The 15264-nt window shown below is 46.0% G+C and overlaps 1 protein-coding gene across 5 annotated transcripts in view; it reads right to left on the reverse strand.

Moving 5' to 3' along the window:
* Positions 1–10235: 10235 nt before the first annotated feature.
* LOC144102031 (uncharacterized) overlaps positions 10236–15264 on the reverse strand; it is a 56993-nt gene continuing 51964 nt past the window's right edge. For 3 of the 5 annotated variants that reach the window (XM_077635292.1, XM_077635293.1, XM_077635291.1), the window contains 3 exons: positions 14662–14697; positions 13971–14106; positions 10236–10538 (listed from right to left, as the gene is read on the reverse strand). In XM_077635292.1, coding sequence (XP_077491418.1) covers positions 10513–10538; positions 13971–14106; positions 14662–14697 — 198 coding nt within the window. In that variant the 3' untranslated portion in view covers positions 10236–10512. The remainder of the gene's footprint in view (positions 10539–13970; positions 14107–14661; positions 14698–15264) is intronic. The other 2 variants (XM_077635295.1, XM_077635294.1) reach the window with 1 other exon arrangement.

Raw genomic sequence — 15264 nt, forward strand, 5'->3', positions numbered from 1 at the left:
CAGCTAACGTTTGAGTGCTTGCTGATATCCTTATTGATTGTCCGCTCTCCTCCTTTTTCACCTCTGTTGCTCGCATTATTTAAGGCATGCCTCCGCTCAATAAAATGCAGTTGTCAGTCAGCGCTCGTGTCGTGTCTTGTCCTTCTTGTGTGATTGCTTGTTTTTGCACGTTTCGTTTCCTTGCTTAAAAAATGCACCAACTAGCCAAAATAGAAGTTGCACCAAAGGAGGAAACTCGTGTCATCCCTGTCTGGAAATCCTGTAAGTCAGCCCTCCTTCTTGACTCAATAAAGAGATCGCCTGGCGATCCTGACGAGCTGCTTATTCAAAGGGCAATGTGGCTCATGATTGCCGCCAGACTTCAATAATGTTGTGAGGAGACAGGTGTGCTCTCAGAATTAACTACTGGGTTTCGCAGGGTTCTATGCACAATAGATGCGTATATGAATATTGTAAGAGGTCGTGGGCACGAGCGAAGTTGCAGTAATATTACTATGGCGGAGTTTTGAATACTGGACTATCATTTGACATTTTTATCGCCATCATGTTCTCTCAGTTTCCTGGAACTATGTGTCAGTGGCAAACCGTTGCATTGGATTTATAACTTTCTCAGAGACCAGAAAATATCCATTCAGACGAGTAATTGTAGCAGTCATAGCATGACCTTATGCATGGAGGCCCAGAAGGTAGCAGGCTGACTCCTTTTCTTTTAAAACATTGTAGCGCAAACAAAGACGAGGACAAAAAAGAGCTGAAGGAGCACCACGAGCGCTAACTTCCAAAAATGTTATTGTTCTCAAGCAGCACATTTATACGCCAGAACAAAACGCGTACGCAGTTTTGGAGAACATTAACTGATCCGCTAAAATGTGAGTCCTTTATCACTTAAAAAGATGGAAGGCATGCTAACACATGTGCGACCTGCTCTATTTATATTCTCAGCTTCCATTATTTCTCGTGTTAACCTATCTCAGCATTCTGCTATGACGACACATTTATCCAGAAAAGCTTTGCATGTTTTTGTCTCGCATGAAAGAATATGTTACACGAGCTTCCCTACTTTCCTGTTCTTGATGCTGCGAACATGTTCTATTTTGCGCTCATTGAGGTACCTTCCTGTGGCCCTATATATTCGTTACCGCAAGATAAGGAAATCTGACACACGACCCGTTCATCGCACGCTACTTACGGTTTCTGGCGCTTAACTGGATCCACGTGTATTGCTGTTAGTTGTTCCAAGTTCGCACAAGGTAGCAAGTTTTTAGGGGCCGAGAACACCACTGTTGTTTTCCTCCTTCGACCTATTCTATTCAGGTTATGAGAAATGTTGTGTAGATAAGATAGTACAACAGGATGCCTCCGTCTGTCGAGACATGGACGAGGGTGACATTGATTTTCGGGATTCGGCTTCTTGAGAAGGTTTTCTGCAACAGATACTTGTACATGAGTGCGGTAACCAGCTTTAGTCAGCCTCTTGGACTGCTTTTGAAAACTTTCAATCATCATATGCGTGCATGGTTTTCGGAGAGCATTTTGAAAACAAAGATCGACGATGTTTTTTCTACCACAGCATCAAGACTGCCAGAATCGAGGCCCTCTTTAGCTATTGAGCGGAAAAGGGCATTGAAAAGATGGGCTGCCGACATGACGGAAGCCAACAATCCCTGAAAGCAAAGAACATAGGGCACGTTTTTGTTTTTATTAATTTGCGGTGTTCATTATTGGTGGATTAATTGAGTAATTGTCTTCAAATATAGTTACTAAATTAATCTTGCATTGGTGATTACCACAAATTAAAAAAAACATTTTCTGTGCTACTTGGTTTCGGTGACTGCTGGCTTCCGTCATAATGGCCTCCTGTTTTTCATTCTGTTGTCATTGTTTCTTTAGCCCTGAATCAATTAACCAGAAGAAACACATCAATTATTTGCCTGGCAAGCTATTTTATGTATTACCATCAAGTGTCTCTCAGGTATCCCCTTATGTCATTTATTCTTCTTGTGTTGTATTCCTAATTTCTGTCTTCTAGTCGAATAATGTCTTATCATTGCTTGTAGTATAATTGCGATCGCATAATGGCATTCCTGGAGCGTCCGCTGTTTTTTCTGTACTCTGTTTTGTATGTTGTTGCTGCCGCTTCTTCAGATGAGTTTATTTGTTTCGGCGGAAAGAAGTCGCCGGCGCCATTTTAAGCCACAAAGAAAATAGAAATAAGCACGGAGCCTTCACGTACACCGAGTGAATTACGCTCAGGTTTGATGTTTTCATTAACTGAAACTAACAGTACCTGTTAATAAGGAAAACCTCGTTCCCGGGCATAATTCTGGGAAAAAGTTTAGTTATTGCAATTTTCAAATTGATTCCATGTGACATGGTTCATTAAATGGATTTGAAAAGTCTCAAAATATTACCCTAACTACTAAACACCAGTACTGATTAACTTTATGAAAGAAGGATCTAAGTTCTGTTGCAGAGAATCCTGTTTGCAGAAGCCGGGCTGGAATTGTGAGAAAAAAAAAACTGGTGTGCTTCAAAAACGTTTAAAGATCGAAAAAGAGAATATGTACAAAAATTTTGTATGGTGTACCAATTAAATTATTTCAACCTAGCTTCTGCAAAACAGAATTCTCTGCAACAGAAATTACATCCTTGATTCATAATGTAAATCAGTACTTAGTTTTTAGTAGTTAACATAATATTTAGTAAAGGGCCGAATCTTTCGCCCCAATTTAGTACACAGGAATCACCTTCCCGATTTTTCATTCGGCAAGCAGTCAACTTTTAATACGTTATTGCTGAAATATCTGCCCAAGGATAACGGAACAATATATTTCTTATGGTTTTTCAGAAACTTTGGAATTATTAAGCCACAGCCAGCCGTTAAAGAGGCTGAGCGATCAAAGTACTTTTTCTGCGCCGACCCATTCATTTATTAAAAAACAATGACGGCGTAGCGTTTAGAAAGTCTTGTTGGGCACGTTAAAAAGATACTTATTAAAAAGTTGCTCTGAACTCCACCAATATGTGTGCATGATTATGCAGGTGGTGAAAGAACAGCAGCTTAGATTGCAATGTTCATGAGTGTAAGAAGTTTTTTTGCATGCTTAATTGTTCTTATGTAATCGTTGGAAGCAAGTTTGTAGACTTCTCATCTTTCATTTTTACCAAAATATTAGACCTGATTTACGCAATTGTTTCTTTTGTTAGGCGCTTAATATGAGCGTTGTGCTAAGGAGTGTTTTTGTTCAAGGACAACGGAAGTGCGGATAAACTTTCCCCTGATTGACAAGTTTCAGTAATCATATATCAAAGTTCGGTTGTACACTACAATCATCGAAGTCAATGCGATAATTGTCGAAGAAGTTATAGAGGTCACTGTTATTTGATTCAAAAAGTGATATTGTTAGTCACGGAGGGTCTTAATTTATTTCCGCGATTTGGCCATGAAATGTCGAAGTCGAAATGAGCCAGAGAATGATCACTGAACGGTTGTAAATAAGTAATCATGGAAATAAAATCAGGCGACCCGTTTCTTAGGTAAAGGGTGTTAAGAAGTCGTCGCGCTTTTTTGATAGCCAATGTTATGACCTGAATGGGAATAAGGCACTGGATCCATTATTCCGGACTACGTTAGAAATACCGATGTTGACTGTGGACTGAAAAGGTGTTGATTGTGCTTTGTATTTCGTTAGCAAGATTCAATTATTAAACCCATTTGTTCGTAATTTCGGTAATTAGTGTGAGAACGGGCACTTAGTGTGAGCCAAATATAATTTTTTGGAAACAATTTGTTAACTACTCAAAAAATCGCCAAGTTAGTACCAATATTGTTTCCTTAGAGGATAGGAGTTAGTTCATTAATAACCAGAAGAACAACGCCACCTTGTCCCATCGTATGATCGTTGCGAAAAACTTAGAAGGGATGTGAAGTTAAGAAGATTTCGAGGTCCTGAATGTGCGGATGCGGTGAAGATTCAGTAACTACAATAATGTGAAGGTTAGGCATGCTTGCTACAGACGTGAAAAAATTGCGTTGTTTTTAATGCTTCCAGTGAAAGTGCCCAGGATAGAAAAAGGGAATGAGCGCGTCCACTGCCCCTCCCACTTCCGTGTGGCCTACCAGGTAATGCTTTATAAGGCTGTCTTTTATCATGTACGGGATGTGGACTTCACTCATCACACTGTCTTTCGTGCGGTCGTGCATGGAATGACTCTTACCTCCCCCCCCCCCCCCCCCCCCTATTAAACAAGCCGCAGGTTCTATCCCGGCCGCGGTGGTCGAATTTCGATGGAGGCGAAATTCTAGAGGCCCGTGTGCTGCGCGATGTCAGTGCACGTTAAAGAACCCCAGGTGGTAGAAATTTCCGGAGCTCTTCACTACGGTGTCTCTCATAGCCTGAGTCGCTTTGGGACGTTAAACCCCCATAAACCAAACCAAATCAACCAAACAAGCGGAGCGCGTAACCTTGTCCTTGCTGAGTGATGCGCTTTCCGCTCGCTCGGAATTGACGGCGCCGGGTCGGAAAGGTTTGAAAGAAGTGGCTGTGATGTTCTGGAACCTGTGTCCAGGCCTGTCCAATTACGAAGCGTGCCTCGGTAAGAGGGTGAGAGAGCGGTTGAACTGCTCATGCTTTGTATGAGCGCTCCTGCCTCGCCGCGTAGTGACAAACTAAAATGGCCTGCCGTGAATATGAAAGACGCTTAGCGCCGATGACCAGCCCATTCCGTAGTGCTAGCTTAGAACGAGTGCTCCGGCACGATTTCCGGGTTAACACCAGTCGCTCAGCCACGGCCCTGTGCAGGATCGCATGCCAGTGATCGGGACAGCGTCATCGTAACCCTCCGGTCATCATACTGTCGTAGTGCCCACTGAACAGATTGTGTTTTCTTTTGATATCCTCTTTCATGTATTAGCGCACTCTTGCTGCACATCTTTCTTGTACTGAGACCACTGTATAGCATTAATTTACACGTGTTGCACTCTTTTGTAGACCACTTGTAAGTGTTCTTATGAACGGTTATACATTCCTCCGTATCTTGTTTTTGCTATATAAAGGTTGTTTTTTCTTCTGCACCTTCTACTACGACCCATTCTCTGTCTTGCGATCGGCGTAACCTGGGTACCAAGCGACCACCACTCATTGTTCCTTGGTAGCTGGATACCGCCTTAGCTGTCACGTTGATTCGAGGGCGCCTCCTGAAGGACCGGAACAGCAACCCCCCCCCCCCCCCACTTTCCCCGATACAAGGGTTTCTGGAAGGCACACCACAAGTACGCTTGTGAAAATGAAACAAGACGATGAGCGCGTTATAATATAATCTCGGGCAAAATTACTATCTTTACAGCATTTATGATATGGGCCTCAGATTCTCGCCATGCGTCCATCTAATTGGAGATAACACTACAAATAACACTGGTTCATCGCAATCGCCCCTACAAGTCGTCCAGCCGGAACAGAGGAGAATCAACATGGTCGTTGCAGGTCTCTAACGTATTCCTACAACTAATCAAAAATTTTGATTTTCTCCTGGAAAGCATGCAGCCTCTCCTGGATGCCTCCAATGGTGCTTTCATTATTCTTTTTGGCTTTACTGGATGGCGTTGACATCAGAAATAAATAGTGCCTGATTCTCTGAAGACTGACCAGTCTGAAGATATTTCAGTAGCAATCGTTACCAGAGGATTCGATCATTGTTGACTGCAGTGCTAGTCTGAAGTTCCATATTGGCAGCCTTGTACCAGCTTATGTATTGCAACTGTATTCATTGGCCTAAAGTCAAGTGCGGGCACTGTAAAAAACTCATTCAGTTATTTATGGGTCTGAAAGATATGGGCTGCACGAAAGTTGAATATATTCTTTTATTCTGTAAAACTTGTGTTGACGTTGAAAAAAGCCTAAAGGTTACCTAATAAAGAACTTCTGAGACGCAATGACGTTTGTAGCTGAAGCGTATCGGGTTTACATGAAAAGGAAATGCATGTGTTTGGAAGGGTAGGATTTATAGAGTGAAAACTTTATTGTTTACCTATGTAGGAGGCGTCCTACTTCCCGCCCCGGCACCAAGGCTAAGGGGACGGGGGTCGGGGCTCCGCGACTGAAGAATAGCAAAAACTGGCGGCTCCAGCCTACAGGCGCATTGCGCGTGGCAGTTCAAAGGGACCGCCATCGCTTCGCAGCGGGGCCTCCCAGGCACCTCTACTCGTGATATTTTCTCGGTCGCCCGGGAGGCCAGCGCATTCTAAAGAAAGCGCTCGAGGGCCCTATCACTCCCTGAGCTATTTTATTTATTTTTGTTTATTAACAACATACTGCTAGCCTCGTTTGAGACTGTGGCAGGTTTGGGACATAGTATAGCGCAAAAGCAACAAAAATAGCGAAAGCAGCGAAAGGTAAAAAAATCTCAACAACCACACACTTAATCAGAGCACCGGAGCCCTCCACTACGGCACCTCTTTCTTCCTTTCTTCTTTCACTTCCTTCTTTTTCCCTTTTCTTACGGCGCAGTTCAGGTGTCCAACGATATATGAGAGATAGGTACTGCACCATTTCCTTTCCCCAAGAGAATAATTATTATTGTTAACGTCGATCAGAGATTTGCAAGTTGTAAGCGAACAAAAGAAAGAAAATGAAAACAGACTATATCCCACAAACTCGAATATAAGAAATTTATGAAAAAATGCAGTGCGAGCGATTATTTTAAAAATTCACTCAGAGTCATAATTAATACCTCTCAAATTGAAAAAAAAATGAGGAAAGCGAAGGGGTGTTATCAACAGCATCTTGGGGTAAAACAAAAACCTGAATGAGTCAATATTAAACCTATATTCATTTAAATCTTTATAAAGTTTGCTCCTTGTAATGCGTGTAGATGTTAAAGACAAATATTGACTTTCGTACATTTTGAATCCACCATTTAAAAGGAGGAAAAGAATTTTGAGGCGTGTGAACTTGACGCGAGCATTTATTGGTGGAAGGCAGGGTCGATGCAAATGTTCGGTTGAAGAATCATCACGTCTGTATCGGTTGTAAACAATGCTTATTGCTTTGCGTTGGACGCTCCCGAACTTATCTGTACAAAGTTTTGTATATGGGAACCAGGCTATGATGCTATATTCTGGTATAGGGCAAAGTAGTCAAGTATAAGCTAGAATTTTTGTATCTGGTGAAGCAGATCACAATAGCCTGCTTTCGGATGCTACGTTCGAATGCGAAAAGGCCGCGCACCCAGCACCTCCACCGCCACTGTGATGCGTGCCTCCACGAAGCACATCACACCTCACGCCACAACCGCGCGCGGCTGGTGTCCCGCGATCCTCCACCGCGCACTATTACAACATTAAAACAAAACGGACGAATGAACATCGTCACCCATTTTACCCCGCTCCCCTTATCAACGGAGCTGGTGCTACGAGCCTGGGTAGCGCATCAGCTGCGGCCTTGTAATTTCGCGTTTCTCGCTCGATTTCCAATTCTACAATCTAGCTAAGTCCGGTCACCTATTATCGACCGCAGCTACCAGCCCTCAATGCTGCTCTGTACGTTTGCCCCTCTACTACGGAGGGCGGTCAGTCGGTCCTACGCGATCGTCCGTACTAGTTTCGTCCGACTGTTTCTTGCTTCCCCTGTCATACGGGCCCTTACTGGGCTGCACCTGGCGCTCTTTGCAGTTTTGACGACAGCGCCTTTTCTCGATGGAAGCACCGTACCAATGTAGCATTCGTTCACTCCTTTCGCGCCTCTTTTCACCCATGTTACCGATTCGCACAGAAACTTTCGCTATCCGCATCATTACCGCTTGCCGAAATTCCGGCAGCGTAGGCTGCATGTGCGGCCGACCGACCACTGCGTCTCCATGGCTCAGCTGTGTGCCACCTTCGATCGTACAATGCGCATCTTCGCTCATTTGCTCGCCCGTGCTGAGCATCATGTCGCCAATTTGTGCGCGCTGAAACCTATCGCCTACGGTGGAAGTTTAATTCAGGCCGTTCATTCCTTCAACGCCTGCACCGTCGACCTGATCCGCTACGGTGACATTCGCAGCCACAACTGCGCCCACACATTCTTTGTTTTTTGTCGCCACCATGAATTAGCGCGGCCAGTTCTAGCACTCTTTCCTCCAACAGACCAACATGCGCAACTGGCGCAAGGAGTGTCCCCACATTCGGCACTAACCTGCCCGTCGCAGTACAGACAACTGCAGTCGCAGCTGCGGTCACAAAAACACATTCGGGCGCTCCCAGAAACCCCAAAGCCACATACGCCCACCCTGTTCGTACTTCTTCCTCGAAGGCACCATTCGCTTCAGCCTTTGCCTGCATGCGAAAACCGACACTCCCCGTAGAATTCTCTGCGCTCCATTTGGGATACCCCGCGAATTTGCCTTCCAAAAAGCTGAGTGAGACCGCGTCAAGTCCGCGAAATTGAGGTGCCTCACTAGACGTGCTCTCGCTTTGAAATTTAGCCTTCCTCGAAAGTACGACCGAACTCTTTTTCTGCGCGTTAATTTTCATGGGATCTGTATGTGCCGGTCCCAACTCTGGACACTCCCGGACGAGGTTGTAGGGCGAACTACACGCGCAGCAGCACCTGCGTGCCCGTGAGCCTGAGCCCCTTCTCCCTGAACCTGTTCTTCCCATACAGACCCCCACCACCTGTCTCTCAACCGTGACCTCAGTGTCGCCACTCGAGCTTTCAAGTCTGCGGTCTGCCTTTACCACTCTCTGGCCTACCTCGAAATTCTTCACGATGCCCGCCCCATTCTCCGGGCGCACCCCATCTTCCTTCACGCCTACCGCAGCATCCCTGATCCTTCTCTTATACCGCAATTTTCAGTTGCCAATTCTGCTTCTGAAATTTTCGATTTCAATTTCAGCAGCGCCATCTCATCGGCGAAAGACAACCCTGACCCTCCGCTGACGCGTGCTACCTCGGCGTTCACAACCAGCTCCCTCTGCCTCCCTCCTACTCGTCTGTTCCCGTCCTCCCCGCTCACACAATTGTCACAGTGCCCAGGGGAAGGACCTACAAGACACCAACCTGCTTCACTGTAGATGGCTTGGTCTGCTGGTCCACGCCCAAAATGGTCGCTCAGCCGTGGGTCCTTTGTTGCCGTCTTGATGAGCCCCATGGCCGGTCCGCTTCCTGTCGGGAGGTCATGTCGACTGCGTAGTCAGGCGGGTTCCTTCCTCCCTGCTCTATTTCGTTTTCCTCTCCTTCCGATTCAGCCACACCACACCAAACATTCCGATTACACAGTGCCTAATTTATTCACATCTATTCACAATTGCGGTGACACCACTCTTCCGGCAGGATGCGGCCTCTCGTCTCGGCATCCACCACCCGTCTGTCCCGTTCTTCTCGTTCCTCTCTTCCCGGTCCTCCTTTCCAGCTCGCTCTCTCTTGTCCTTCCTTCCCCGTCGTTCCCTTCGGTCGGCTCTTTGTGAAGGAATCTTCACTGCTTCCCAAAATCCGACGGCCATTAGGGAGGCGCCGCCTCTCTCAGGCGCAGATCTTGGTCTTATCGGATGATCTCCCCGTAACTGCTGTTCAGGGGAGGGTGTCTCTCGTCTGTCGTCGTTGAGTGGCAAGCACACACATAGAAACCCAACACGCCTTTCGTTTCTTCTGGCTACGTCCTGATGCGATAAGGCCGCGCGCTCGACAGAACCTGATTTTCATGGCTATGAATTTGTTTGTATATGATGCAATCATCAGCGAACAACCAAACTGTTGCGTCAAGGCTGCGTTTTACGTCGTTAATATACAGGAGGAAGAGGACCGGTGCGAGAACTCTACTTTACGGTACTCCGGGTAATGCGCCGACTACATTTGAAAAATGTTTTTCGTACTATACAATGCGGCGACGGTGTGAAACACACGCTGCAGCCATTTTGTCACGTTGCATTTGCCGAGATAGCTATTCATTTTGTGAACTAACTTGATGTGGGACACATCGTCAAAGGCTTTCAATAAATTACGAAATATAAAGTCAAATCGATCGCGTTTATTCATTTTGAAGCCTTGGTTACAAACGGCTTCTATGAACTCTGTTGTGCTTGATAAGTATTTTCTAAATTCATGTTGGTTTGTGTTCAGGATATTGTTTCGTGCGGCAAAAGTTATGTGCTTAAGAATAATATGCTCAAGGATCTTACACATCGTGCAAGTGAGTGAAACAGGGTGGTAGTTCCAGGGGTCTGAACTATCGCTTGAGTTCTAAATATCGGGCTACGATAAATTTAAATCATCGAGTTTACCACCGTTAACATGATCAGTGTACGAAATTAAGAACTGATCTGACATTTGTCATCGTCTCTATCTTCGGTTTGGTTATAGTAGACCGAAACCGGGTTTACAAATTTTCCGACCTGCAAGCGTCGCTAAGCGACAGCTTCTCGGCGACGCTACTGTCCGTTGGTGGCACCAGTCTCCATCCTAATCGATAATTTTAAACCAATCCCTGGTGATGACGTACGTCCCCCAAGCAATCAACGAAGGTGGTGCGGGGCCATCATGCAGTTGCGAGGAGCTCATTACCTGCAAAATAAGTTGAAGCACTTAGCGCGAGAAATGGCTTGTATTAGTGCGACCGCATTAGGCTACACATCGTTTGATTTAGCGCCCTGCGTCTGTCAAAAAAGTATCTGATTGGTCGAGAGAGCTCGCGTGGCCTTTTGACGTCATCATAGCCTGCCCACTGGGTTGTGAGCAATCTGCCCACTATAGTGCTTCACATTGAACGGTTTCATGAGCTGTTTAAGCCGCAAACCGCTGATTGGTGGAGAGAGCGCTAACGTCACAAGGTCACATAAGCATTACGCGAAAATTAAAATTTAAAAACAAGCGGACAGCGCGCAACAGGGAAAGGGCGGGAAAAGCAGGGTGGAACAGATTCTCACAGAACTCATTACACACATCATTAAGTTTGTTCAAGAAAATAAGATGACTGTGACAACACTGTATATATGAGAAGAGAACCGACACAGTCACATAAACATGTACTAGAAGAGATGGTTTCGTTTATGAGAGTTTAACGTCCCAAAGCTACTCAGGCTATGAGGGACGCCGTATTGAATGGCTCCGGAATCTTCGACCACCTGGGGTTCTTTAACGTGCACTGACATCGTACAGTACACGGGCCTCTAGAATTTCGCCGTCATGGAAATTTGACAGCCGCGACCGGGATCGAACCCGCGTCTTTCGGGTCAGCAGCCGAGCGCCATAACCAGTGAGCCACCGCCGTGTCTGTTGCTTTTGATACTGTCGCATTCAACTCTTAAGGTGACTTAAACGTCCCGATAATTTTTTCTCACGTCCTTGTGACGGTGGTCAAAGGATGAAGAAATAGAAAAAAAGGCGATGAAGGCTATCGCAGAGCTTGAATCGTATATATGGCCGCCACGGTCACTCAACTTGTACGGTGCTTCATTGCTGTCCCAAAAGACGGGATTTCGATCCCGGCTGCGGTGGCCGCATCTTCAAGGTTGCTAAATGCCAGAAGCCGTGTACTGTGCGATGTTAGTGCCTGTTAAAGAACTGCAGGTGGTCAAAATCATCCGCAGCCGTTTACTACGGTGTCCCTCTTAGCCAGAGTAGCTTTGGGACATTACACCAAGTAAACCATAAACCAGAATTCTATATCAGGTTAAGTGCTGCTCATGGACACTACTCAGAAGCTGCGAGCGCAGCAAGGTCATTAGGCTGGGGTCTGATTATGAACGATCGTCACTCCTCGCCATGCTCACTTCTAAGAAGATTATTTTTTCACAAAAGCAGCGTAAACATCTACGCCCTTCTGGAAGAATGTAGCAAGGCTGCTATCACCCAGATTAACCTGTCCCCCCTCACGTGGCATTCAACTTGATAAGGCAGCGTGCAGGTGGCTTTTAAAAACAAATAACACGAAAAAAAATTGAATTACAAAATTCGCCAAATGCTTCTGCAATTCGCTTCTCGCTAATGCAATTTTTGAGCACAGTTGCTGCGAGGCTCGAACGCTGGCGGCCGCATAGAGAGCAAGCAGTGCCGAACGGCGGCGGCTCTCATCTTCAACTTGCGCAGTGCGCACAGCGTTCCGCCTCCGCTGAGCTTCGCGCTGTGCGAACGGCCAGCCCGTTTACAAGGCTATTCCAGCGCGATCTCTCGAAAGCGACGTAAACCTTAACGATGACGTCACCGGGAAACGGAAGTTGGCGCGCCTTACTTTTATATGCTCCCACTCTACTTTCCTTCTTCCCTATCGCAGTCTTTCATCCTCCGCTGCGCCCTGCGATTAGTTACCCCGACGGTGAGGCACGGCGCTCAACCCGGGAATTGGCCATTAAAGGTGTATCGAGACGGCGGACCACGTACTCGCCCGCGGACCGGTCACGTGGGGTAGAACGCTCGTGGCCCGGTCGGGTCTGGCCGGCAACAGCGTCCACACGACGGACCAAAAGAGCAGACGACAAGGCGGGCGAAGCCTCTGTTATCAGCCTGCAGCAACGCTCATCTCACGCTTCGATATTCGGCGGCGAGAACAAGCGGAATCCGCGGCAGATATTCCGCCTAAATACCCGGCGGAAAGCTCGATCGGTACGGAGCAGATTTCTGCCGTGGTGAAGAGGATGTAGCATCGGTAGTATTCCCACGGCTGCAAACATGGCGGCGCGCATCCAAGCAGGACTGCTCGCTTCGGACTGGATTCATCGTTGTTACTGCCTTTTTTGTTGCGTTCACTGGCAATAAAAGGCACACCCATTTCTCGCTTGGTCTCACCTCGCATATAAGAAGACGTATGAGTGAAATATTTACTTTATCTTTTATTTAGAGTGACGGTTGTGCCCCTTCTAGGCCTAAGCGGAGCGTGCGTTTGTTGACAGATATAGTTACCCGTCCTAACAACTAGACGGCGCCACAAGGCTGAGCGTATCCTTCCGTCTGTGTTTGCATACGCTGAACTAAATGTGGGAAATGTGAAAAGTGCTGTAACGTGCCGAAAAATACCTGCGTTTAGCATACATGATAGTGCATGCGCTTATGGCACGTAGACAGAGTCAATTGTTCTTTTATAACCATATCTGTGTACGTCGCGAGCGCCGACGTTGCTGCTAATTTCGCTCGCTCTCGCCGCCGAATGCTGTGCCGAAAGCTGTACTAATTAAGGCTAAAAAATAAAACGTAGCGTTGTCCGACCATGTTGAAATGTTAACAATGGAAACAAAACTACTTTCGCTGGTGTCGCCTCGACTGTCGGGAGCACCGAGCCGAGAAACACCAGTGTGGTGTATTTTCCAGACTCGATGTGTGCGAGTAGGCTAAAAAGTCCGTGGTTGCCGCCAGAAAAAATGCTCTCGCATTTCTCGCGCGATCCGTCCCGCTGACCATGCGCGGACCTCATAGACCGGAAGCGAAACCTCACGTGACCGCTAGTCCGCGGGCCAAAACAGGTCCGTGGTCCGTCGTCTGGATACACCTTAAGGGTGGCGCTGTGAAAATTCGCCTAGTATAATGATTGCCACAAGACTGGAGAAAAATGGCTCTACAGGATGGCAACACCACTAGCAAAAACCGCAGCGGCTCAGTCTACGTTCATTATTTATCGCCTTGAGACAGCATTTAAACTCAGGACTTTACCTAGATATGCAAGATACACCTTGCGATCTAATACTAGATTCCAAGAAAAATGACGGCCAGGGAAAAGATAACCAACTAAACTATACGGTGATACGTCAGGCGCTTAATTATTGCCTTAATAAAGGATATTTTTGTGTGCCAAATAACGCATTGACAAACTGCTCATGTTTTGTCATTTTTCCTTAGCCTCCCGTGTTTTACAGCGCTATTCTCAATTCCTGCCATATGAGAAACATTAGCAAGTGCAGCCAATGTCTGTGCCGGCATTTAATGACTCGCGCGCAACGCAGGGAACATTATCCTTCATTTTGGGCGATGTGCAAGCCCTATATTCACGCAAAGTGTCCTACTTACAAACTGGATCCACGCGTTTCTTGTAAATCTGGCGTCCCTTGGCGTTAAACAAACCCCTCACGGAATTCATCAGGTCGCACGAAACAGATCGGACCTCTTGTTGGGAAGTTCCCCTGAGAAGTTCTATGCCGGCACACTGCGCACAGAATGTGCCCCAGAGTCACCACTGTCAAATGAAGTGTTCGGTTTATTTCAGCACAGCACATTTGCATTACATTTAACAATCATGAATGTCGCACGCAATGTTCTCACTATTGCGTACTCTGTCCTTGCTCTCAGATATGGTATGACATGATAACGCCAAAAAAATGCCTAGTGTTCATGCTGTGCTTGGTAACGCACTAAAACTCGGCGAAAGCTGCCGCCTTGCTTTTGTCCGTGTTTTCTGAAACATATGGAAGAACGCGATGACTTTTTCGCAGCCAGGGCTTCGCAACGGTCGCATACTTACAAAAGCATAAGTTAGGCAGTGTTTTTCTTAAATTAATTAACGTTCACAAGCCGGAACCGATGCTGCTGCGACAACCTCCTTGATTTCGCACAGACTAGTCAAAATCATTTCATCGAGAACGCTTTACGTTATAAATCTTGGGTGCCAACATTTTTAAGTTTCTTTTATTGGTATCCATACGTAAATTACATTTTTGGCAGTTCAGACGTTTAGCTTCTATTTGAAAGGCTCAGAACTCACCTTTACGGGAAATAAGAACTTTTCCAGGAACAACTTCTGCAAGAACAAGAACGATTACTTTGTACATGCCATGATACCCATGCATGAGAACAAAGAATTTCGAGAACACAGGAGCAGCATATATATGCCGCGCAACAGGACTAAGCTCTATACGTTCCAAACATGAATAATCTCTTAGATCATCTGCGCTCTCGGACACCCAAAACAAAAGTATAAAAACTTATCATCTCTTTTCAAATCACTCATCCGGACTGTATCTATAGCTGGCACTAAGAAAACAGCATGACGTCTTTAATGAAAACTCTTAGGCGATCCTCCGTATATCGGTTGAATGTTTTAGCAGCTAAACGTTCGTTACATCGCTTGCTGACTGACTAAAGCCTAATGTGCTTGACAGTAGCTACTGTAAGGATCGCTTATCGAGGGCAGGCAGAGTTGCGATTCTGGTTAAATATGAACTATCATCTCATGCTCTGCCTCCAATCTACAGTGAACACGAAAGTTTGTTCTGTCAAATTGATTTTTGTGGTTATCCTATTGTTATCGTTGGTGTCTACCGAGCGCCTGGAGTTCACCATGAGTTTATGTCGAAACTGTATGATC

Source organism: Amblyomma americanum, chromosome 8 (genome assembly GCF_052857255.1).
Source record: "Amblyomma americanum isolate KBUSLIRL-KWMA chromosome 8, ASM5285725v1, whole genome shotgun sequence".
In the NCBI taxonomy this organism is placed as follows: Eukaryota; Metazoa; Arthropoda; class Arachnida; order Ixodida; family Ixodidae; genus Amblyomma; species Amblyomma americanum.